Source organism: Penicillium solitum, assembly GCF_028829755.1.
Source record: "Penicillium solitum strain IBT 25940 chromosome Unknown utg000001l_segment0_segment0, whole genome shotgun sequence".
NCBI lineage: Eukaryota > Fungi > Ascomycota > Eurotiomycetes > Eurotiales > Aspergillaceae > Penicillium > Penicillium solitum.
In genome coordinates this window covers 8,623,007-8,644,250 of record NW_027072121.1, presented here as the reverse complement: position 1 = coordinate 8,644,250, position 21,244 = coordinate 8,623,007, and the positions used below count along the sequence as shown (strand labels likewise).

General features: G+C 49.3%; 8 protein-coding genes across 8 annotated transcripts; 3 read left to right on the top strand and 5 right to left on the bottom strand.

Moving 5' to 3' along the window:
* Positions 1 to 727: 727 nt before the first annotated feature.
* Positions 728 to 2,583, top strand: N7455_003347 (Cytochrome P450). The gene is made up of 3 exons (XM_065604466.1): positions 728 to 854; positions 902 to 1,431; positions 1,487 to 2,583. The coding sequence occupies exons 1-3, from the start codon at positions 822 to 824 to the stop codon at positions 2,514 to 2,516; spliced, it is 1,593 nt and encodes a 530-aa protein (XP_065462957.1). The 5' UTR covers positions 728 to 821; the 3' UTR covers positions 2,517 to 2,583.
* A 122-nt stretch (positions 2,584 to 2,705) lies between these two features.
* N7455_003346 (amidase) lies at positions 2,706 to 4,659 on the bottom strand (the record flags this gene model as incomplete). Its single annotated transcript, XM_040959342.2, has 3 exons — positions 2,706 to 3,832; positions 3,889 to 4,472; positions 4,532 to 4,659. 3 exons carry the CDS (start codon positions 4,657 to 4,659, stop codon positions 2,706 to 2,708), a joined length of 1,839 nt encoding a protein of 612 aa, XP_040810194.2.
* Positions 4,660 to 5,928: 1,269 nt separating this feature from the next.
* On the bottom strand, positions 5,929 to 10,400 carry N7455_003345 (NACHT nucleoside triphosphatase; the record flags this gene model as incomplete). The annotated part of the gene is made up of 3 exons (XM_065604465.1): positions 5,929 to 8,266; positions 8,322 to 9,165; positions 9,281 to 10,400. 3 exons carry the CDS (start codon positions 10,398 to 10,400, stop codon positions 5,929 to 5,931), a joined length of 4,302 nt encoding a protein of 1,433 aa, XP_065462956.1.
* Positions 10,401 to 11,132: 732 nt separating this feature from the next.
* N7455_003344 (uncharacterized protein) lies at positions 11,133 to 12,134 on the top strand (the record flags this gene model as incomplete). The annotated part of the gene is made up of 1 exon (XM_065604464.1): positions 11,133 to 12,134. The coding sequence occupies one exon, from the start codon at positions 11,133 to 11,135 to the stop codon at positions 12,132 to 12,134; it is 1,002 nt and encodes a 333-aa protein (XP_065462955.1).
* A 187-nt stretch (positions 12,135 to 12,321) lies between these two features.
* On the bottom strand, positions 12,322 to 13,710 carry N7455_003343 (uncharacterized protein; the record flags this gene model as incomplete). The annotated part of the gene is made up of 1 exon (XM_065604463.1): positions 12,322 to 13,710. One exon carries the CDS (start codon positions 13,708 to 13,710, stop codon positions 12,322 to 12,324), a length of 1,389 nt encoding a protein of 462 aa, XP_065462954.1.
* Positions 13,711 to 13,869: 159 nt separating this feature from the next.
* gwt1 (putative GPI anchor biosynthesis protein Gwt1) lies at positions 13,870 to 15,875 on the bottom strand (the record flags this gene model as incomplete). Its single annotated transcript, XM_065604462.1, has 3 exons — positions 15,732 to 15,875; positions 14,303 to 15,672; positions 13,870 to 13,963 (listed from the first exon to the last, which is right to left on the bottom strand). The coding sequence occupies exons 1-3, from the start codon at positions 15,825 to 15,827 to the stop codon at positions 13,870 to 13,872; spliced, it is 1,560 nt and encodes a 519-aa protein (XP_065462953.1). The 5' UTR covers positions 15,828 to 15,875.
* A 367-nt stretch (positions 15,876 to 16,242) lies between these two features.
* N7455_003341 (DEAD/DEAH box helicase) lies at positions 16,243 to 17,907 on the bottom strand (the record flags this gene model as incomplete). The annotated part of the gene is made up of 1 exon (XM_040959321.2): positions 16,243 to 17,907. The coding sequence occupies one exon, from the start codon at positions 17,905 to 17,907 to the stop codon at positions 16,243 to 16,245; it is 1,665 nt and encodes a 554-aa protein (XP_040810264.1).
* Positions 17,908 to 20,412: 2,505 nt separating this feature from the next.
* N7455_003340 (bZIP transcription factor) lies at positions 20,413 to 21,228 on the top strand (the record flags this gene model as incomplete). Its single annotated transcript, XM_040959299.2, has 1 exon — positions 20,413 to 21,228. One exon carries the CDS (start codon positions 20,413 to 20,415, stop codon positions 21,226 to 21,228), a length of 816 nt encoding a protein of 271 aa, XP_040810267.2.
* Between the last annotated feature and the right edge of the window lie 16 nt (positions 21,229 to 21,244).

Below are 21,244 nucleotides of genomic sequence, written 5' to 3'. Positions count from 1 at the left end.
CCTCCCCTTGCCCCAATCAACATGTCCTCAGTTCTACGGAGACATATGGGGTCAGCGCATCATCGGTGATACAACATGATGCAGGGCGTATGCAGGAAACTGCACGAGCAAACTTACGTCGCTTGCAGCAGCAGCGCTGATCTTACATCCGTGCGGGCCTGAAGATTCTCGGCGAGAAGTATTAGGGTACAATGTGAATCAACTGGGCATTAATTGCAATTGTCAACAACAGGCACTCGATAGGGAACCACGCAATATTCAGGTTTTATAGCCTACATATGTACCTAGAGTACGTCGAGTACTACAGTAGATAAACATAGTATACCCAAGTTCGTATTTGTAAACTCTCAATCCTAATCATATTGTAGGCGGCCCACAACTATGCAAGTGACATCCGATACGATAGCACACCGCTTGCGTAGCGAGCTCGACTTCACGGGCATGCTCCAATAAAAACACATCCTTGGAGCTGCCAATTCTTCTGCATAGACCGCTGCCACTTGGCGATGCTGTCTACGCTACTGATACAGACTCACTGATCAGCTTTTGTTCTGAATCAGAAAATGCAAGATATATAGTCCCCAATCTCCCCCGTTTGTGCTACCCAGTCAACTATAACTCTTTGCAGATTCCTCATTGATGCTTCTCTGTTCTTGAAAATGGAAGGACGTACTTCTTCCCAGCATACAGCAACCATATCTCCCTTTCTGCTGCCGATCAGACTCGATGATTTGGACAAAGGGGAAAAGTTGTCTGTGCTTGCCATAACGATCGTGGTGGTGCTGGTGTTGCAGTTTATTGTGAAGTTATATCAAGCAAGAATGAAATTCAGAAGACTTCAGTCTCGAGGCATAGTACGGTCCTTGTCTCACTGAAAAGAATTCTAACCTAACATCACCAGCCAGTCATGCCTCACTCATTTCTGTTGGGACATTTTCTCATTGTAATTCAATTCTACAGAGATTGGGCCTTTGACGCCAATTTTATCCAGACCTTTGGTTTCTACATAATCAAATACTGGCCGAAATTCTTCCCAAACGAGCAACAATGTCCCCCTGTCATTTACCTTGATGTGTGGCCTATTGCTAGACCGATGGCATTTTCCCTGCAGGCCTATGTATCCAACCAAATGGAGATTGGGAGCAGTTTACCAAAGTCTCCGATGCAAGGAGAGTTTTTAAATCCCATTTCGAATGGGAGGGACCTCAACTGCATGCACGGGGATGAGTGGCACATGTGGCGCTCGAGATTCAACCCCGGATTCAGCCGGACCAATATCAGAACTTGGATACCCGCTATTATCGAGGAGGTTGAGACATTTGCGAATGTGCTTCGAGGGCTCTCCGGTGGAGATGGTCAATGGGGTCAGGTTTTCCCTTTTGAGCAGATATCCAGCAACTTGGCATTTGATGTCACAGGAAGGGTGGTTCTGTAAGTCTAGCCTATCGTCTCATGAATATTCACTACTCTTTACTGACAATCGTAGTGACACCCGGCTTAACTCTCAATCACTGTATCCCTCTCCTTTCACCATTGCTTACCGCGAGCAACTGAGTCGCATGGAAATAACCCTAAGCCCTCGCAAACTTCTTTGGAGGATCACCCCGTTGTTCAAACTGATTGTTCGACGAAAGAGAAACCAGCTCTTCAAACATCTTCGACCGTTTATCACAAAAGGGATAAACGCTGCTACCGATAGCCCAAGAACTATAATTCGGTCTGCCGTTGAAGAGTACACTAGTGAGCGTGGAGTCAAGGGAACCACCACCAATAACCCAGATGAAGCCTTCATCGAACAAGTCTTCTACCAGCTGATGATATTTTTCTTTGGTGGTGATGATGCATTGTCCATCACAATTCCCCGTGTATTCAGACAACTTCAGTTAAACCCCGAGTGTGTCGCGAAGTTACAAGCCGAACATGACGCTATTCTTGGCTCTGACCCAAGCCTTGCTGCAGAGAAAATCCGGGAAGCGCCCCATATCCTGGACTCTTTGCAGTATACCCTGGGAGTGATCAAGGAGACACTGCGCATGAATCCAGCAACAATCACAATCCGGGAAGGTCAGCCTTCATTCAACCTGAAGATAAACGGCGAGGACGAGCCATGGCCGACAGACGGATTCGATCTCTTTGACAGCTCGATCACCATTCATCATGATCCAGCTAACTTCGTCGACCCGCTCAAATTCATGCCTGAGCGATTTTCCGCACTGGAAGGCGACAGGTTGCATCCGGCGAAGAATATATGGCGTGGGTTCCAGCTTGGGCCTAGGAAATGTATCGGGCAGGAACTGGCAGTCGTCGTGCTGAAGTTGGTATTGGTATTCACTGTCCGTAGTTTTGATATTGAGATGGCCTGGGATAAGTGGGATAAGGTGCGGGAACTGCAGGGCTTGAAAGTGGATCGCCGGACTGTCGAAGGTGAACGAATGTATACCACTGGGAAAGCGACGTCGCACCCCAAGGATGGTGCACCGATGCACGTACGGATGCGGACCTCGGGCAAGGAATAACGCAAAGGCTGACCTGGCTGAGGAGATTTGAAAATCTGAAGAGAGAGTCGGAAAATATACACAAGAGGTTGGCTGAGACGAATCATGTTCGGACGAAGTAAAGACTTCTCTCGTAATTTGTAAATAAATACATGGGGATATACTAAATGACAAAATTCCTTCCACGGTTGATTGGAATCTTCCTTCTCCTTACTTGGATATCTTCTCCTTGGCCTGTGCGATGATATCTTCCCACACAGAGAGGTCATCAGAAGGGGTTCGTAGACCCTTACTTGCGGATTCAATTTCATTTTCCTCGAGCGAGGGACTGCCGCTAGCTAGGCCCAAGATAGGCTCTCCATCTCGAGCAAAGGTGATCAGCTCTTCCTCGGTACCCCATTCACTCATAGCCATCAAACCGATAGGCACACCGCCATCGGGGGTGTAACCAACAGGGCAACTGATAGAAGGACAGCCAGTAAAGTTGGCAAGCCAAACATATTCCATATTGCGTACAGAGGATTTGGCATCCGACAACCCGCGAGACAAGTCCGCCTCACCACCGTCAATATGCCATCCAGGGATAGGCGTTGTGGGCGAGACGATGAGGAGCCCGGGGTGGGTCTTGAAGAGATGCGCGAGATGTGTCATGAGGAGATTGCGCAGCCGCTGGGAGGCGAGCAAGTCTTGTGCCGTAACCTGGTACATGCCCATGGAGACAAGCACCTTGTTCGGGGCTGTGAGCTGCCGGACCTTGTTTGCATCAACCCCAGATGCAATCTCCGCCATGATGGTAAGAGCGTGGGCACGCTGACCCTCGGGCAAGTAAGGAATTGTGATATCAACAACGTTGTAGTCTTGTTCGCGGTAGTAGTCGAGCGCCCGATCAAGCGCAGCGCGCACGGGGCTCTCGGCGCGTTCATTCCAGTCGCGGACAATACCAATTGTCTTCGTCCTCTTAGCTTCAGAGTGCCGAGGAACAGGATAGGGGAACTGCGAGGAGATCGGGTCTTCTGAAGCTGGTGCAGGAGCGGCCATGATGCGATAGGCGAGGGCAAGGTCATCAATACTTGCAGCCATAGGCCCGATAACACCAACAGTGGGTGCGAGACTTTGGGATGGCGCACCGGAAATACGGCCATGCGAAGGCTTCAGACCCCAGATACCACAAAATGATGATGGGATACGAATTGAGCCTCCGCCGTCTGCGCCAAGCGCAATGGGTACAAGGCCCGCTGCGACAGCATATCCAGAGCCACCGGAAGAACCGCCACAATAATACTCCTTATTGTGAGGATTTCTAGGTGTTCCATAGTTGGGATTGTTGTTGTTCGTGTCTATAGATTATTAGTCACCACCTGCAGGTGAAACGCCACGACCAATGGGAACCCACCTAGACCAATCTCATGCATGGACGTTTTTCCGATGACTATAGCTCCGGCGTCCAGCCATTGCTTCACACACCACGAAGTTGCATCTGTGCCATGCTTGAAATCCAACTTCGAGCCTAGCGTGCGCTTATACCCTGTCAGGTGCACCTCATCCTTGACTGCGACCGGCACGCCGTCGAGTGGACCCAACGATTGGCCGTTCTTGTATCGCTCCGTAGATTCTTCCGCTGCTGCACGAATCAACTCGACCTGAGACTCAAGGAAAGCAGTTGAGTGTTTCCCCGGAGGCTGGGTATCACGTCGGACCAGAGGCAATAGTGTCTCGATGACAGCTGTTGGGGTCAACTCCCCGGACGAGTAGAGCGCGTGATAGTTCGCGGAAGTATAGTATCCATAATCTTCCTTCCTACGTTCCACAGTAGCAGAGGCCGTTTTCGCTGCTGCCTCGGCCTGGTTGGTATTGTCGACTGGAATCACCGTTGGATCATAGCGGCCGGCGTACTGGCCCAGGTGGGGGATTTCACGAATGACACCGAAGCCGGCATTACGCCAGAAATGGCTTTGGATAAACCCGACATTATGGATTCTAAAACAGCGGGAAATTAGCATGTTGCGATCTCTCAATGGCGCCCTCGTGTAGCTTACAATGTAGCACCGATGGCTAGGGGCATGCCACGGAAGACCGGCAAGACCTGGTCTTCATAGTTGTAAGGCACATTTGGACCCTCACGTGCTGGAGGATAATTGAGAAAAGACTGTTCGTTGGTAGGCATAGTGTTTGTTGCAAAGATGCTTTGTGTAATTCGAGTGGACCTCGGGAGATGTTACTCCACCGATGATATCACATGAAAAGTTATCTCTGCAGATGCGGAGCTATCAACACATTTATATGAAACAAGAAGAGTCGGTTATGCTGCCTTGTCATCTCTGTTTGGTGGTGTTTTTGCATATTTATATTTGAGATGTCTTTCTAGGTGTCTTTTTATGTGTACAGGGAGGATCGAAATCAGTTTCACCACTTGCGCACAGAGATTCTTTCTCGAACCCTCCTTCTAAACACGCTAATCTTAATCCTGCTTAGCCTCGTTTCAAGTGCCGATTTGTATTGAAAGCTCGTATTATACGTGTCTCGGCTTTGTAAATTACGTGAAACACGCTTGCACTTGATCCCGCCAAGTCTGCCCCTTGTGGTAACTCTCCACTCTTGCATCGGCTCCGTCCGTCCCTACATTTAGAAAGGACAGTTTCGAGTGATGTAGTCAAAAATCTCGCTTCATGTGTAATAAGGTGATCAGCAACAGAACACCTCTTCGAAGTTCAAACTCAAGGCAGAAATTGGCCCTGAAACTTAGGATATAAGAGTATATAACTATAAAATGACATTGAACCTGTCCGTTTCCTACACAAGCAATGTTCGAGAAGTTAATAATTAAAGTATGCGAATAATGTAGTTCAAGTCTTTCCCTCTGCCTAGTCGAACACTTTCGAAGCAGATCAATGGCTACAGTATACCATTATGACCGGAAGATTTCCAAGTGAAAGCGGAAAGGCCTTGATGAGTTCGGTCTTTCGAATTTCATCGCCTGTATCCGGAGCTTCTCAGCTCCACCAGCCCTGGTTCAAATTAACCCACGCCGAATTGAATAAAGATATTACCTACGATCAAATCCGATTTACACAAAGTTTCCATAGGTAGACTAAGGATGTTCCCGACGGTGTTTGATAATCATACAGATAAAGGGCAATATCAAGCTCCAACATGTTTATGAATCCCATCGGGACTGTCGTTCATTTGACATATGTAATTTTGATGCAATCTATTTTGGGAAGAAAAGGGACTATTGCCCAGAAACAGCAGATTCTTGTTATCTGAGTTGGCAGACCTAAAATATGCGAGACGATGAGAGTGATGAGGCCTGAAGCTAGGCTATAGATGAACACTATAGTGGAAGTCATAGAAGAATTTACAAAGTTTGTTCGGAAGGTCCGGAGTCTTTGAGGGAAAGATTCTCAACCAGGTTTCTCGGAGCCACAAAGCCGGACTACGGTGAAGGCAATGTGATAGCGCCTCTTCTTTGAAGCATATTGACAATGCCGTGATGGCCTCGCTGTGAGGCAGCCTGGAGAGCGTTGCCATAGAAGCCGCCCTGCGCGCTGACATCTGCTCCCTTGTTCAAAAGTAGGTTGATAATCTCTTGATAGCCACCACCTGAGGCAGCCTGGAGAGCGTTGCCATACTCGCCGCCCTGCGCGTTGACATCTGCTCCCTTGTTCAAAAGTAGGTTGACAATCTCTTGATGGCCTTCCTGTGAGGCAGCCTGGAGAGCGTTGCCATACTCGCCGCCCTGCGCGTTGACATCTGCTCCCTTGTTCAAAAGCAGGTTGACAATCTCTTGATAGCCTCGCTGTGAGGCAGCCTGGAGAGCGTTGCCATACTCGCCGCCCTGCGCGTTGACATCTGCTCCCTTGTTCAAAAGTAGGTTGACAATCTCTTGATGGCCTTGCTGTGAGGCAGCCTGGAGAGCGTTGCCATAGAAGCCGCCCTGCGCGTTGACATCTGCTCCCTTGTTCAAAAGCAGGTTGACAATCTCTTGATAGCCACCACCTGAGGCAGCCTGGAGAGCGTTGCCATAGTTGTCGCCCTGCGCGTTGACATCTGCTCCCTTGTTCAAAAGCAGGTTGACAATCTCTTGATAGCCACCACCTGAGGCAGCCTGGAGAGCGTTGCTATAGTAGCCGCCCTGCGCGTTGACATCTGCTCCCTTGTTCAAAAGTAGGTTGACAATCTCTTGATGGCCTTCCTGTGAGGCAGCCTGGAGAGCGTTGCCATACTCGCCGCCCTGCGCGTTGACATCTGCTCCCTTGTTCAAAAGCAGGTTGACAATCTCTTGATAGCCTCGCTGTGAGGCAGCCTGGAGAGCGTTGCCATAGTTGTCGCTCTGCGCGTTGACATCTGCTCCCTTGTTCAGAAGCAGGTTGACAATCTCTTGATAGCCACCATCTGAGGCAGCCTGGAGAGCGTTGCCATAGTAGCCGCCCTGCGCGTTGACATCTGCTCCCTTGTTCAAAAGTAGGTTGACAATCTCTTGATGGCCTTCCTGTGAGGCAGCCTGGAGAGCGTTGCCATACTCGCCGCCCTGCGCGTTGACATCTGCTCCCTTGTTCAAAAGTAGGTTGACAATCTCTTGATGGCCTCGGTATGAGGCAGCCTGGAGAGCGTTGCCATCCTCGCCGCCCTGCGCGTTGACATCTGCTCCCTTGTTCAAAAGCAGGTTGACAATCTCTTGATAGCCTCGCTGTGAGGCAGCCTGGAGAGCGTTGCCATAGTTGTCGCTCTGCGCGTTGACATCTGCTCCCTTGTTCAGAAGCAGGTTGACAATCTCTTGATAGCCACCATCTGAGGCAGCCTGGAGAGCGTTGCCATAGTAGCCGCCCTGCGCGTTGACATCTGCTCCCTTGTTCAAAAGTAGGTTGATAATCTCTTGATAGCCACCATCTGAGGCAGCCTGGAGAGCGTTGCCATACTCGCCGCCCTGCGCGTTGACATCTGCTCCCTTGTTCAAAAGTAGGTTGACAATCTCTTGATGGCCTTGCTGTGAGGCAGCCTGGAGAGCGTTGCCATACTCGCCGCCCTGCGCGTTGACATCTGCTCCCTTGTCAATAAGATCTCGTGCAGGCACTCCAAGTCCATTGAGGCAAGCATAGTAGAGCCTAGAGCCGCGCGGAGCTCCAGGGCTATCGTCCCAACTCCTATCAGCCTGATGCAAACGAGCCCATCTTTGAAATGTCTCTTCCGTTTCTAGAAAGCTCACTATTCTTTGGGTAATCTCCTCGTGGGCCAGTGTTAACGTAGCATGGTATGTCCAATGTTCGGCCGCATATCTTGCCATCGGAAAATACCGCGTTATCTCTCTTTCGCTACCGTTAATGTCTGTCAGATATATCAAGCACGTCCTCGTGATGGAAATGCTGGCAGTCGTAATCTGGAATTGGTCATGTCTGAGAAGGTACTCTTCCACAGAAAAATGGGCAAGATGCAACTCTTTATCATTGTTATAGATGACTGTCACTAAGCTGGGACAGTAAGCTAAGATATCAGTCTCGCAAAACAATCGACGCTTTATGTCAAACCCTCGTGACTCGTCTTCAATCTGCGTCGCTATTACTTCTTTAACCTCAGCCAGCGTTAGAGGTCGCTTGGAATGCACTAGGAATTGGAGAAGCCGTATCGCGTCAGTTTTTAACTCCGATGGTATACTTTCAAATATACGCTCGTATGTCTCGTTGAGATCCAGCGGCAAAGATTCAAGAGCCTCCTCCATAGCTGCCTCGTGACGACATCGAGCCAGGCTGTCTAGCTGACAGAACGCCCACCTAAACCTAATCAAGGCGTCAGTAAGCTATCATTATATTGCTCAAAGCAGTGATTACTCACATCCCGTCGGCGCCGTCGCCAACCTTTTTCCGGATCTCTTCCAGAAGGTTCTGGGACAAGGGCTTCTCTGTAAAATCACGCCGTTGAGAAAGTTGTGCTATGACCCACGATCGAATATCGGAGTTGATGGCTTGCTTATCAAGTGCCAGGCTGTTTTGCTTTCCTATTAAGGGGGGAATGTCGCGCAGAAACTCGTATTCAGGTCGACCGGTAAGAAGCAGCTGAACATGGACCAACTCTGGCCTGGACACCATATCCTTAATCCACCCGAGCACAGCGTCCCTTGTTTTCGATTCATCCAATGCGTCCAGAACAATAGAGACCTTCCTCTGGGCTACGAGCATCTTGAAAACAACACTCCAAAGCACCTCTGTCGTAGGTTGGTCGCTGCCATTTCGGTGCGCCTGGAACAAAGCATCGAGATGGTTTGCGGACTCCACCCCACGGCGGTAAAGCTGGAAAGCAAGCGAGCGCAGCATGCCTTCCAATGTCTGTTTTGCGACGTCGTTAAAGTCAAAGAAGAAGCTAAGGATAAGATCGTCGTTTCGGTTTGCGAGATGATCAAGCACAGTGGTACTCAGAACCGACTTTCCACACCCCGCGAGCCCGTGCAGCCATAACTGTCGACGTGACCCCGATTGCCACTCTTGGAAGACGGGGGATTCGAGCAGCCACGCGCCAGTCCCCTCATGGCGGAGCGTCCTAGCATGGCTGGCGTTTGAAGATGGATCCGGGGGACAAAGCCAGCGCTTGATCTCACTGGTATGAAGGTCAGATCTGATAGAATCTGCAGTAGCTCTTGTTGCAGCTGTTGTCTGCTGCATGCTATCGATCTGCAGTTGCACTACTCGCACCACTCGCAGTTAGAATATATTTCCAAATTCAAATGTTATTCGTCTCGGTTATTTGCTGGTATTTGGACACCTGCAAACGATCTATTCAGGTAGGTATGTACTGACCCTTTTCCAAAATAGCCTTTGCTGTATCCTCCGTATCAACAACACTAGGCTGCACACATCCCAAAAGTTCCTTTGCGTACGCAGCGGCCACGGCTGCCGCATATTCTTGCCAGGTTTTCTCTTTTCCCGAGTCCGCGTAGTCACAAATGCCTCGGATAACAATACATGGGAAGTCATTCATGAGCCCAGCTGCCTCCATCTCCACGCATAGTAAGTGCCCGCCGTATTTTTTGTCAAGGAGGTCTCGGGATTGGGCATCCTTAATCACTTTGTTCCCGGATGCGATCAGGCCATAGTGTACCCTGACATCTCTTGGGGCCCTTGCACCCTCTGCCTTCCCTGATACCCGCACATTCTCCTCATTTACCGGATTAATGGCCCATGAACCAAGAAGATATGCGATGATCGCGATGATCGCCTGCCACAACCAAGATAGGAAATAGACTTCCCTCGGAGTCCGGAACCGCTCGGATACCAATAATGGGTCTTGCAAGGCCTCACACCGCGTATATTTTGGCGCTAGCCGCGGGAATTTCCTTTCCATATCGTCCAGATACTCATTTATCTTTGATCCGTACATCTCATGGTTACTTTTCAGCTGGTTCGAGGCATTGAGTAGCGCGTTCGGAGGTCGGTTCAGCGAGCCCGTGTGGACAAACCGCCCATCCCGTTCCAGCTTCCCCATATCCCATTGTATCACCCCGTGATAGTCAGCAACAGGTTGACTGACCACCACATCACCCAGACTGACCTTTGACGGAATTCCGCCGCCAATCCCTACCATAAGCCCGAACCTGATTGATTGGAACGTGTTGATCATTGAGGTCGCGACGGTTGCGGCAGAATTGGTTCCCATGTTAGGTAGGCAGGCTATGACGACGTTGTGGCCGCGTATCGAGCCAAGAGTATATGCGTTATGATCATTTCGAGGGGTCGGGAGAGGTTCGTGCTCTTCATCTAGCATGGCTCTGGCTGCTGTTTGTTCTTTTGGAAGGGCGCACACCCATCCGATGGTATAGGCATCGTGTTGGAGTCGCTTTCGGCATGGTGGTGTGTCGGGACTAGCTTTGTTCTGTCCTGACACTGATTGCTCTGGCGGAGATTGGGAATTCTCAGCCATAATGGATGAAGAACAGCTCGACTAACCACGCGATGTGTTAATCAAGCACTTTCTCTTCCAGCAGAAGACACTAAGAAGTAGCTCTTTTCAGAAAGTTCTAATGTGGTTGATTACGAGAATCTCAGTGGGACTCCAACGAACTGAAAGAGGGGGAACTTCCTCAGCCTCGTCATCATGTGACTCTAGCGCGATCAGCTAGGAAGATTAATTGCACCTTTCAGCTTGCCCACACCGCTTTCTGAATGGTTTTATGTCGATTTCACTTCCACGTGGGGGCGGGTAATGACGTTCCTAGGAACGGGTCTACCCGATTCCAAAAGTCAGATCGAATGAGGGCCCTGTTACTGTGACCACCCAGCGTTTTCCAGATAAAATATCTGACCCTCATCGCTTGAAGAGGTCACTGCTTTCTAGCAATTAAAGTGCACATTTTAAGAAGTGCTGGATCACAGTTGGTGATTAGCATAACCGAGGGATGATGTGCCATTTTGTTTAATCATCTTTTTCTGAGGTCCGCAAGTTTGAGATGTGCTGCTAGGCTCCCAGGGACTACGAGATCGTTATGTCACGTGCATATCCTAATACCTAGCATCCCCCAGGCTTTTCACCCAAAATTATTTCACCTGCTCACTGAGCAAAGGGGTGAGCAAAGGTGAGCAGATAGAGTCGCTCCCCACCCCCGTCGCCCTCCTAAAGCTCTCCTCTGTCAACGTCCAGAATTCTCTTCGCAATATGGCGCCAAGACTCCCTCTCTCCAAGCTCGAAATGGTCCAGAACATGATATCAAGCAAATTGCTGACTACCTCGCAAATGGCTAAAGCTGCTGAATGTAGTAAGCGTTCTATAATCAACATCAGCAATAACCTCCGCCGATTCGGAAATGTCAGAGCACCCCCAACTCGAGTCGGTCGACGACGAAGCATCACACCTCCGATGATAGAAGCACTATGTGATCGCCTCCTCGAAAAACCCGGGCTATACGTGGACGAGATGGCAATATTTCTATGGGACGAGTTCCGTGTTCAGGTCACAAATTCGAGCCTCAAGCGGGCTCTCGCATCGGTAAATTGGTCGAAGAAGGTGGCTCGACAGAGAGCAAAGGAACAGAATGCGGATTTACGAGATTCCTATTTGCACTATCTGTCGGACTTTAAGTCGTATCACTTAGTCTATGTGGATGAGTCTGGATGTGATAAACGGATCGGGTTTAGACGGACAGGTTGGTCTCCGTTAGGCACAGCGCCATTGCAGGTAGCCAACTTTCACCGCGACCAACGGTACCAGATCTTGCCTGCGTATTGCCAAGATGGGATCGTACTCTCTCGTGTTTTCCAGGGCTCCACCGACGCTGCATTATTTGAGGACTTCATTAATCAGCTTCTAAGGCATTGTGGAAGATGGCCTGAGCCAAAGTCCGTTCTAGTCATGGACAACGCGTCTTTTCATCGTTCTGATCGTATCGATGCAATGTGCACTGCAGCAGGAGTTAAGGTAGTGTATCTGCCACCGTACTCACCCGACCTGAATCCGATCGAGGAGTTTTTCTCGGAGTTGAAAGCATTCATTAGACGGAACTGGGTACGGTATGAGGAAAACTCAGAACAAGGGTTTCAAACCTTCCTCGACTGGTGTATTGAGGTTGTTGGGTCTCGAAAACAAAGTGCTTTGGGTCATTTTAGACATTCTGGCGTTGATATCCAGGCTCAGAATTCAATGACTAGACCAGCGATATAGGAACGTCACATATATATATATATGTACTACGGACTGCTAATGAAACCCACCTGAGGCTCCACTCATTTTCCGTCTACCGTTGTGTCCTATTTATATTCTGAAGTAGATATTCGAAACAAGTACTGTAGTTCAATAACAAATATCGCGATTCTCCTAGCCACTATTGTATGCTTCTTTAGAGTACTATCTACATACACTCAATCGGCGAAATATTCCTCATACTTCTGACCCATTTCACCACATCTCTTACAAATTGACGGGCAATACCCACCATGATCCCTTGATCGATAAAGAATGACGGATCTTGGTCCTCGTAGATTAGCTGAAGATCGAAACCATTCGCCAGTGCGATATCGCATGCTTGACGAAACTGAGCTTTTAAATGGTCATCAGCGACATTCGCCTCATGCCATGCGCTATACTCTCTGACCGCAACATCTCGAAGTCCAGGAATATTAAAGTCGTCATTGACTTGGGCCTTTGGTGACGAAGGCATTGCTGGGGATGCGGAGGATCCGGGCGTCTCCAATTGAGAGGAAGGTTGCACCCCATTAAAATGTATATTGATGGGACAACTTCCTGGGATACTGGACAAATTTTTCTTCTTGGATTGTTGGTTCTCCAGCCGCTGCTGCTCTTCCATGAATAGTTCTTCACGAAAGATTTCCGGGACGTCTTCATGAGACTGCAGGGTGTTGCCTTTTTCCACAAAGGCAATTAAACGTTTTAAATGGTGGCTCCTCAGCGCATAGTGCTTTTTCCCGTGTGGGTCTTGCCAGCAATGTGGGCCAAGATGGCATGATGAAGAAGGACAACGCATCAGGTTGTACACAGCTCGCCAAACGGATTCTTGCCCAGATGAATTCTCTTCGGCATCCACTTGAACGTCTAGTTCGTTGAGCATCCGTTTAGTGACCGATGACCTTCCTCTTTTTTCGACCCTGCCTGAGGCAGTTTTGGAGAGACGGTCGTCCTCAACATATTTAAAGGTAATACTTAACCTCAGTTTCTTGCCTCGACGGCACAGTTCGCCCCACCTGAGCAGTTGCTTTTCTACGGCAGTCCAATCGATGTCGAGATGGTCAAATCGTTTCGTCAGGTCGCGTTGGGAGCGATCATTCACTGACACGACGATCGAGGTATCGTCTGACTTTACCCTTCCTTTACCGGGGGTCTTTCCATCTAACAACTTTTCCAACTTACCCTTCAGGGTCGTCGGCCAGTAGGCACTCGGAGTCAGGGCTACGTCCTCTTCAGTGTCCCGCGAGAGCACTTTCTTATTCACGGTGACTTTCCACTCTATCGTATATTGGATGCAGTTTGCCGGCAGTTCGTTGCTTGACATTCCCTCATACCATTCGGATAGCTCAAGTAGTCGAGGAGGTTGTGGTTGCTGTTGTGACAGGACTTCCGGATCGTTTTCGAAGTGATAGTCGAGGGAAGGGCTGCGCCCATAACTTGACGCAGGCGTGCGACCGTAGAATCCTGGAGTGGGGGCATATTGCGGATCTTGATCCCCAAGTTCGAGGTCATGCGGCTGAGAATCATGGTCATTAGGACACGAATTAGCAGTCATCGTGCTCGTTTCAAGGCTCTAGCAGATCCAACATCAGCATGATCACGACCAGTCAGTTCAGGAGATGCTATTCCCCAATCAGAAGGCCAAGCCTGTTACAAGAAGCAAGAAATATTACCCACTAGTACTGTCTCTATACAACTCGCTCGTTCACAGTGGTCACTCCAGAGGGCAAGTGGTTGGCAGAATGGGGATTCTAATTCCTGCCACGTCTCCAAATGAGCTGCAGGCATTCGTTTGTTTGGCTTGTTTGCTAGATCAACGTTCTAGAATCCCTGGAGACCATACGAGTCAAATACAGAAGCTATTTTAAGCCGTTATTTACGATTGTATCGGAATACTGCCAAGAAAGGGGTTCAGGGGAAGAGTAACCGTAATAGGTATAGTGTGTTTCGACAGAGGGTTCGAGAAAGAATCTCTATGAAGAAGTGGTGAAACTGATTTCGATCCTCCCTGTACATAGAGTACATGGAGGTAAAAGAAAAGCATACTTTGTGCAAAGGACTTTCCTATATATAATTTTTGATTTTCAAGTTGGGTAATACTACATCTATGAGGGTTATATATCTACAGGCTCAACTTAATATTGTACTTGTTCATCCCCAGAGCAGCACCAGTGAGCACTGCCGCATAGACAACCAAAATGCCCATGGCCTGTGGCGTGTTGAGATCCAATGTTGGAATGCTGAGGTTCACTGCCCCGGTAAGCAGGTTCGCAATCAGGAACAGTGCAAGGCCACCGCGGTTGAAGGCATGTAGAATGCGACTGGTTGCAAACGTCGTCTGCTCTGCCTCGCCTTCCTTGCTAGTCGCTCGGTGAACCGCAGGGAAAAACACAGTCTCGGTCAGGCAGAACAGAAAAAGCTGGGCACTGTTGAATGCCGACACCCAAAGCACATATGGCATATTAGCCAGCCGGCGCGACACTGGGATGTTGGCACCATAGCCGAATGCGTAGGTGGAATTAAAGAAGAACATTGTTGACCAAAACATTCCCTGAAGGACCAATTGCACCAGAACAGAGTTCCGTGCTTTCTGTGGCGACTTTGTGGCCGAGGTGCCACGGGGAATGATGCGGACTCCAACACCCCGTCCAGCGAGGAAAATCGCAAAATATCCAATGAAAGAGAAGACTCCCTCGCGGTTCTTGGACAGCAGATCTGGCCCCCGAGGAGACACGAGAATGTAACCCTTCAGATCAGTCGACTCCAGAGCGACTTGGTAGAGTACTGCAATTCCAAGTGCAAGCACCTCATAGGATGGGATCAGTGTAGTCAAGGAGTCAAAGAGCTCCACGAAGGGGGGCAAAAAGCCAAGCGTGAAGAAAAAGTTCCAGTGCACACCATATTCCGTCACATGTTCCGCATAATCCAATCCCTTGACACTCCACAGTCGGATGAGGCCTAGCACAAGCAGAGGAATGGAGTGGCGAGCCGACCCAATCAATCTCTTATGCAAAGCTAATCTCGGAGATTTTGAGTTGCGGCCTTTCAGAACCGCGCGCGCAGAGACTACCCCGGCGGAGAACACAAAGGAGCCCACGCCCAAGTCCATCAAAGATGTTCCCCAGTTCTCTACCTTGGCAAAACGACGTGGAAACGCGCGGAAGTCGACTGCGAGAATAGCGATGCAGGTAACGATCATCATAGCTGCACGGTACGTGGTCAAGAATGGGTGGATGGGCAAGGCCTGCTGTTCCTCCTGGGAGCTCTCATTTTTGGCCTTGGATTTGCGGGGCGGTTTGGCCTTTTGGGGAGTGCGCAAACTGTTTCGGGTGAGGAATAGGAGGATCGCGGGGGAGACGAGGAATATGTTGAGGAGAAGCGGTGCAGAAGAGTATGCAGTCGTCGCGAATAAGATGGCTAGTACATTGAGGATGAAGTCCGTCGCGAGTGCCGCAGGACCGTAGGGTGTGAAGAAGGATAAGCGGGACTGGAGCGCGGACCAAAGGAGGACAGATGTCTAGAGGCGTTATAGGTCAGAGTCTATCAATTGCTAGGTAAAGTCTCGAGGTTTCTCACTGAAGCAACGAGTGTGACTGCATTGATCTCGAGGATTGTGCTTCCGGCAAGATTAGACACAAAGGCCTCCTTGCGAGCTTTGTAGCTCGAATCCATATTGGGCAGTTATCAATATAGATAGCCGATCGCCCTCAAATGTTCAAATTTAAAGAATGACGTGGTGGAATGAATAGTGGAGAGTTGAAGCTCTAAATGTTATATTTACCCGTGATCACCTGACCAAGTTACGGTCTTCAACCCCACGAACAACTGTCAAGATCAATAATGACACTGTGTCAATTACGTCAAACTCTTGTATAGTAATATCTTGGTGTCTGCTTCTATAGATGACCCAAAAGCGATTGTGACACTGTGGCTAGCTTCGAGGTTGGCTTTACGATTTCATGTGAGCAACTGTTCGCAAGTAATTTTGGGTTCGATTAAGGAATTTTGTGTAGCAGGTCGTAAGTCTCTAGTGTCTATGAATAATAACATTTTAGCACGCTGTGCTTGACATCAATATGCGAAAGAATCATGATCTCGGCCTTCCACGTCCACCACTGCCACCACGACGTGCTCCACGGCCTCCGCGGCCTCCTCCACGCTTCTCAATACCGCCTCGGTCTCCTTGCCCAGCTCCGGGGCTGAGTGCATCGCGACTCTTGCCACCTCGGGAAGAATTGCGAGGTCTGGAGGATCCGCCTCGGGACATCTCATTTGGGTCTGCGTAGTTGAAACCCGGAACACCCTTCAAACCCATCTTGCCGATAACCTTTCTGTCCATTGGGGGAGGCTCGGGACATCCCATGCCCTTGACAGCCATCTCGTTGGCGAGTTGAACAAGGCCAGCCTTGTCGAGACGAAGTTGTCTCAGAAGACCCGATCCAGCAAAGAAACCAATGAAAGACGAGTAAGCACGTTGCTTTGACTCCTCCTCAATAGTGTACATGGCCTGCAAGACAGCTTTGGAGCATGAAGGAGCGCCGGCATTGATGGCTTCGGTATCGGGGTGGGGCTTGATGGGCAAGTGGCGGTTGTTCTTCATGAAGAACGACTCGCCCTCGGTGAGAAGAATGATAGCGCGGCCGTCAGCGCCAGCACGGGCGGTACGACCGACACGGTGAACGTACTGCTCGCCGTTGGATGGCAAACCGACCTGGACGACCAAGTCGACGTTGGGGAAATCCATACCACGACCGATAACGTCTGAAGCGAACAGGATTCCGGCCTCGGCCTCCTTGAATTGATTCGTGGTTCTTGTGCGAGCACCCTGGTTGAGTCTGGAGTGGATCTCGAACACCTTCAAATGAACCATGCCCTTGCAGAAGACCCCTGCGAGGAGAGCAACCATGTGTGCAGTCACACCAAACACGATGATTTTCGAGCTCTTCTTGATTTCATGCTTAAGCAGGGAGGCAAGTGTAGTGAAGGTATCTGCCACAGACGGCATCAGCACGTGGTACTGGGGAACTCTCTCATGCGTAGGTGCTTCATTCTTATCAATGGTGGAAATGCTGGTGTAGTCTCTCTTCAACACAATATTGACCACATCCTTGACTTTGGGTGGGACAGTGGCTGAGAAGCACATGCCTTGCCACCCAGTGCTCTTTTGTGGGATGAGCTGGAGGATTCGCTTCACGTCAGCAATAAAGCCACTCTCAAGCATCGTGTCGGCTTCATCCAAGACCAGAGTTTGAATGTTAGACAGCTTCTTAGCGGTGGGAGTTTGAGATAAGTAGTCGCACAGGCGTCCAGGGGTGGCGACAAGAATGGATGGTGCGCCCTTCATGAAGCGCGAATGAGCAGATGCTCTGGCCGTTCCACCGACTGCAACATGGCACTCAAGAGGAGTGGGAAGTTGCGAGGTTAATTGATCGCACGCCTTTGCAATTTGTTGGGCAAGTTCTCGGGTTGGGGTAATGATCAAGATGCCGACCTTGCCTTTGGGTGGCGCGGAATCGCCTTGGAGCAGGCAGTGCAATGCAGGCAACAAAAAAGCAAGGGTTTTTCCGGTTCCAGTTTTAGCCTGGACAAGGCAGTCACTGCGCCAGCTGGGAAGTTCGCTCAAAACACGCTGCTGGACAGGGGTCATGTTGGTAAACCCCATCACGTCAAGGGCTTTGAGAAGCTTGGAGTCCAGCTTCCCAGCCATAGTTGAGTACAACTGAGTGTCATTGCTGAGTTGAAGACCTTCCATGATAGTCAAGATGTTGTATTTTTTCAAGAAAACTGCAGTTAATTGCTTGGATGAAAATTCAAACTCGAAGTGGCAAGTGAATGACTGTTAATGTTTGATGACAAAACAAGACAAAGAGGAAGTTTGAGTGAGTGTAATCTTTCCTTCCTTGTTCCTTCTAGTTTAGCAAAAGTCAGACTGATGCTTGAGGATGTGAATCAATACAAGTTTACATTTGACAAAGAAGAGATTTGTTGCCAAGCATTTAAGATTGTCTCAAAGTCTGGTAAGCGTTATCTCATTGGTTGGACTAGACCCATTATCTTCGCTTGATATCACGTGTAGTATGGGTCAGTTCCTGGAAATGTGAGACTAACCGTATAGGGTAATTCGCCTGGCTTGTTCGTCTAATTTCGAGCGAACACATATCAAAGGTCCAGGCCTGTGTAATGATTTGTCGAAATTGGATGGTTGTTTGAGTTATATATTATTATATCTTCGGAAATTTCCGGCGATGACTAGTTCCTCATAGCTATATTGTGGGACGCTAGTTCAAAGGGTCGAGGCAACTTTTGGGACACTAGCTGGCTTGATTATTTATGCTTTAAGAATAGGTAGCGATTTACAAAGTAGAGAATGATCTGGAATAAAGGCAAAGCATGTCAGAACTTTCATTTTCGAAAAAAAATCTTGCGGGGTGTTTTGGGACCATGTCTTATTGATGATTCGCCCGACAACCCCCCAGTCGATCACCCAATATGGGGCGAAGACCGATACATCGTACCTAATTATATTCTAACTAGCATATTGTAGTAGACAATCTCCGATATTTTCCTCGCAAGACTGTCAACGACATTATTCACATGCCCTGGCTGTCACCTTAACTCCCGTCGTGAACGCGAGTCCTTTCTAGTTGAGTGACATAAATTTGTGGCTGCGTATTTCTATTCCTACATACTAGAATGAAGCAAGCGTATTCTGGCGGTTGGCCACTATATAAAATGTAGGGTGGTTACTCCATGGGGCTCACGGTGAACGACGGGTTTGACTTGAAATCCGGCATCAGATCAATAATGATCGACCGGGGGTCACGGACCGTGTCTAGAACAAGTGCGAACGTCCGCATACGCCGGCTAAACTGTAGGGCCACCATTTTGACCGTGCCCGATCCCCACTTGCATATCTCCACATAGTTAGATGGCAATTACATTGCACGTACGGAGTATATGTTGTAGGCTCGTTGACGTGGCGTGGCACCTGTGTATGTTTCAGATAATTATTCGTCGAACATCGGTAAGCATTGTGCTCTCATGCTTGGATCATTCTCCGAGGGTCTAGCAAAATTCCCTAGGTAGTCAATAGGATCAGAGGCATCAAAATGTAAAGGTCGTCCGGCTCTCCAAAGTTCCGCTGGACCGGACTATTGCTCTAATAATAGGAGATTTGCAGGCGCCCCCCCGCTAAAGTCTAGGATCATAGTGCACATTAACACCACAATAATAGGAGAGTCAAAACCTCGCTGTGAATTGTTGATGAATGCTCTTCAAACAACAGCTGCGTCAGATACTCTTCTTCTGGATGTATTAATTTGCTCGCATACTTACATATCTATATATCCAAATAATATCTCGGGACCCCCTGGGTATCTGGAAGAGCCGAATCATCGGGGACGATCGGCGTTCAGACTTCGGGGGCCAAAGGATTCTTGTCCGCCGTTCCCTCCGTCCAAATCTCCACAAGGACGCGGATCATCAATGGTTTCTGAATGCCTGATGGTGCGAAGCCTACAACATTATTTTAGCGCTTTTTCTGTTGGCCCCCCACTTGATGGATCAACAATCATCAACTTGTAGCCCTTGGCGTCAAAAATGGAAAAGGAGTATATAGTAAATGCTCATCATTACAGCAACGTAAGACCCTCGAGTGGCAGCTCATTCATCTTGGCGGGAATCGGAAAAAAAGCGGACCTCGCGAATGGGGGCTCGCCGTAGTGGCTGAAAAGAGAACGCTATAGCCATGGCCCGTACTCCGTAACTATCCACACAGTTCGTCTATTTCTCCACGCTTATTGGGCGCTTAGGGGTCTGGCTTTCGCCGCATCATCGGGAGATTTGCCTGGCTTGTTAATCAATCTAGAGAAAGCGAAATGCATGTTGGGGATTCACAATATTATGGTCTTATCAAGGCCAGTCCGCTGCCGAGAAGGTTATAATGAACCCCTGAAAGTATCCATAGCTATACCAGGCGCAGCAACATCTTATTTTCTTCTCCCCCGTATAGTCAACCAAGCTAATTTAGCCCTGGATACGCACGATCTGTCATGTTCTGCCTTGATCCCTGCTCGGCCCGGAAATAGTCTCGAGCCACCCACACACGATCTTTCAAAATCACTGATCCACCACTTCCCCTCATGTTAGGCTCCAGTGCTGGGTCCATGGTCGCCAGCGGGGGGTTCTCTTTGAAAGGTTCTGGGCAACGGAGGGGAGCTTCGCCTTGATTGTCGGCTGTGCGAGGAAACCAATAACCATGAGCTCTCAAGATGAACCACCTGTGAAGAGGCGTGAGTCTCGATCGGGGACAAGGAAAGTCTCGACTCTTTCAGTGGAACAACTAGAGCGAAAGCGTGCCAACGATCGAGAGGCCCAGCGTTCCATTCGTCAACGCACCAAGGAGCATATAGAACAACTTGAGGCTCAGGTCTCTACGCTCCAGTCACAGATTGCGGAGATGCGGCTCCAAAACGAACGATTCGATGAACTCGTACAACACAACGCCATTCTTGAGAATGAAGTGATCCGATTGAAGCATCAAGTTGCTTCTTTGACTGGCCGACCGGAGTTTGCATCACCCGACGAACCGATGGCTCCGTTTCGAAGTGAGTGGTCTTTGGACGAAGCCTCGAGTAGTGCATTACCGGGCATCCCAACAACAGGGGCATTGCTACCGCCACACTTCACTGCAACATCCCACGCTCAAAGACCTTCGGGCCTTCTAGCATCACGTCAAGAGTCTCATCAGCATGACTGGCAACAACCATATCCGCCCACAAGATCGCCGTCGCTCGGTGCAGCCTCCGACGCGGAATTCCCGAATCGTATGGAGCCATATTCCATAGATGGTCAAATGCATCAAGGAATACACCCACCTCAGCAACAATCCGGAACGTCTTTCTCTCAGTTCGCTTACAGCAACCGGTCACTTTCCATGTCGAGTGCCGGTTCCGTTCCTCAACCAACTCCCGCCCGAGTCTACCAACCCTCCACAGCAACATACCCGCAACCAATGCCTCAATCGCAACAGACGGATCCGGCATACGAGTATCCATGGGTTCCACCGTCATGAATAATGCAAGTTCCAT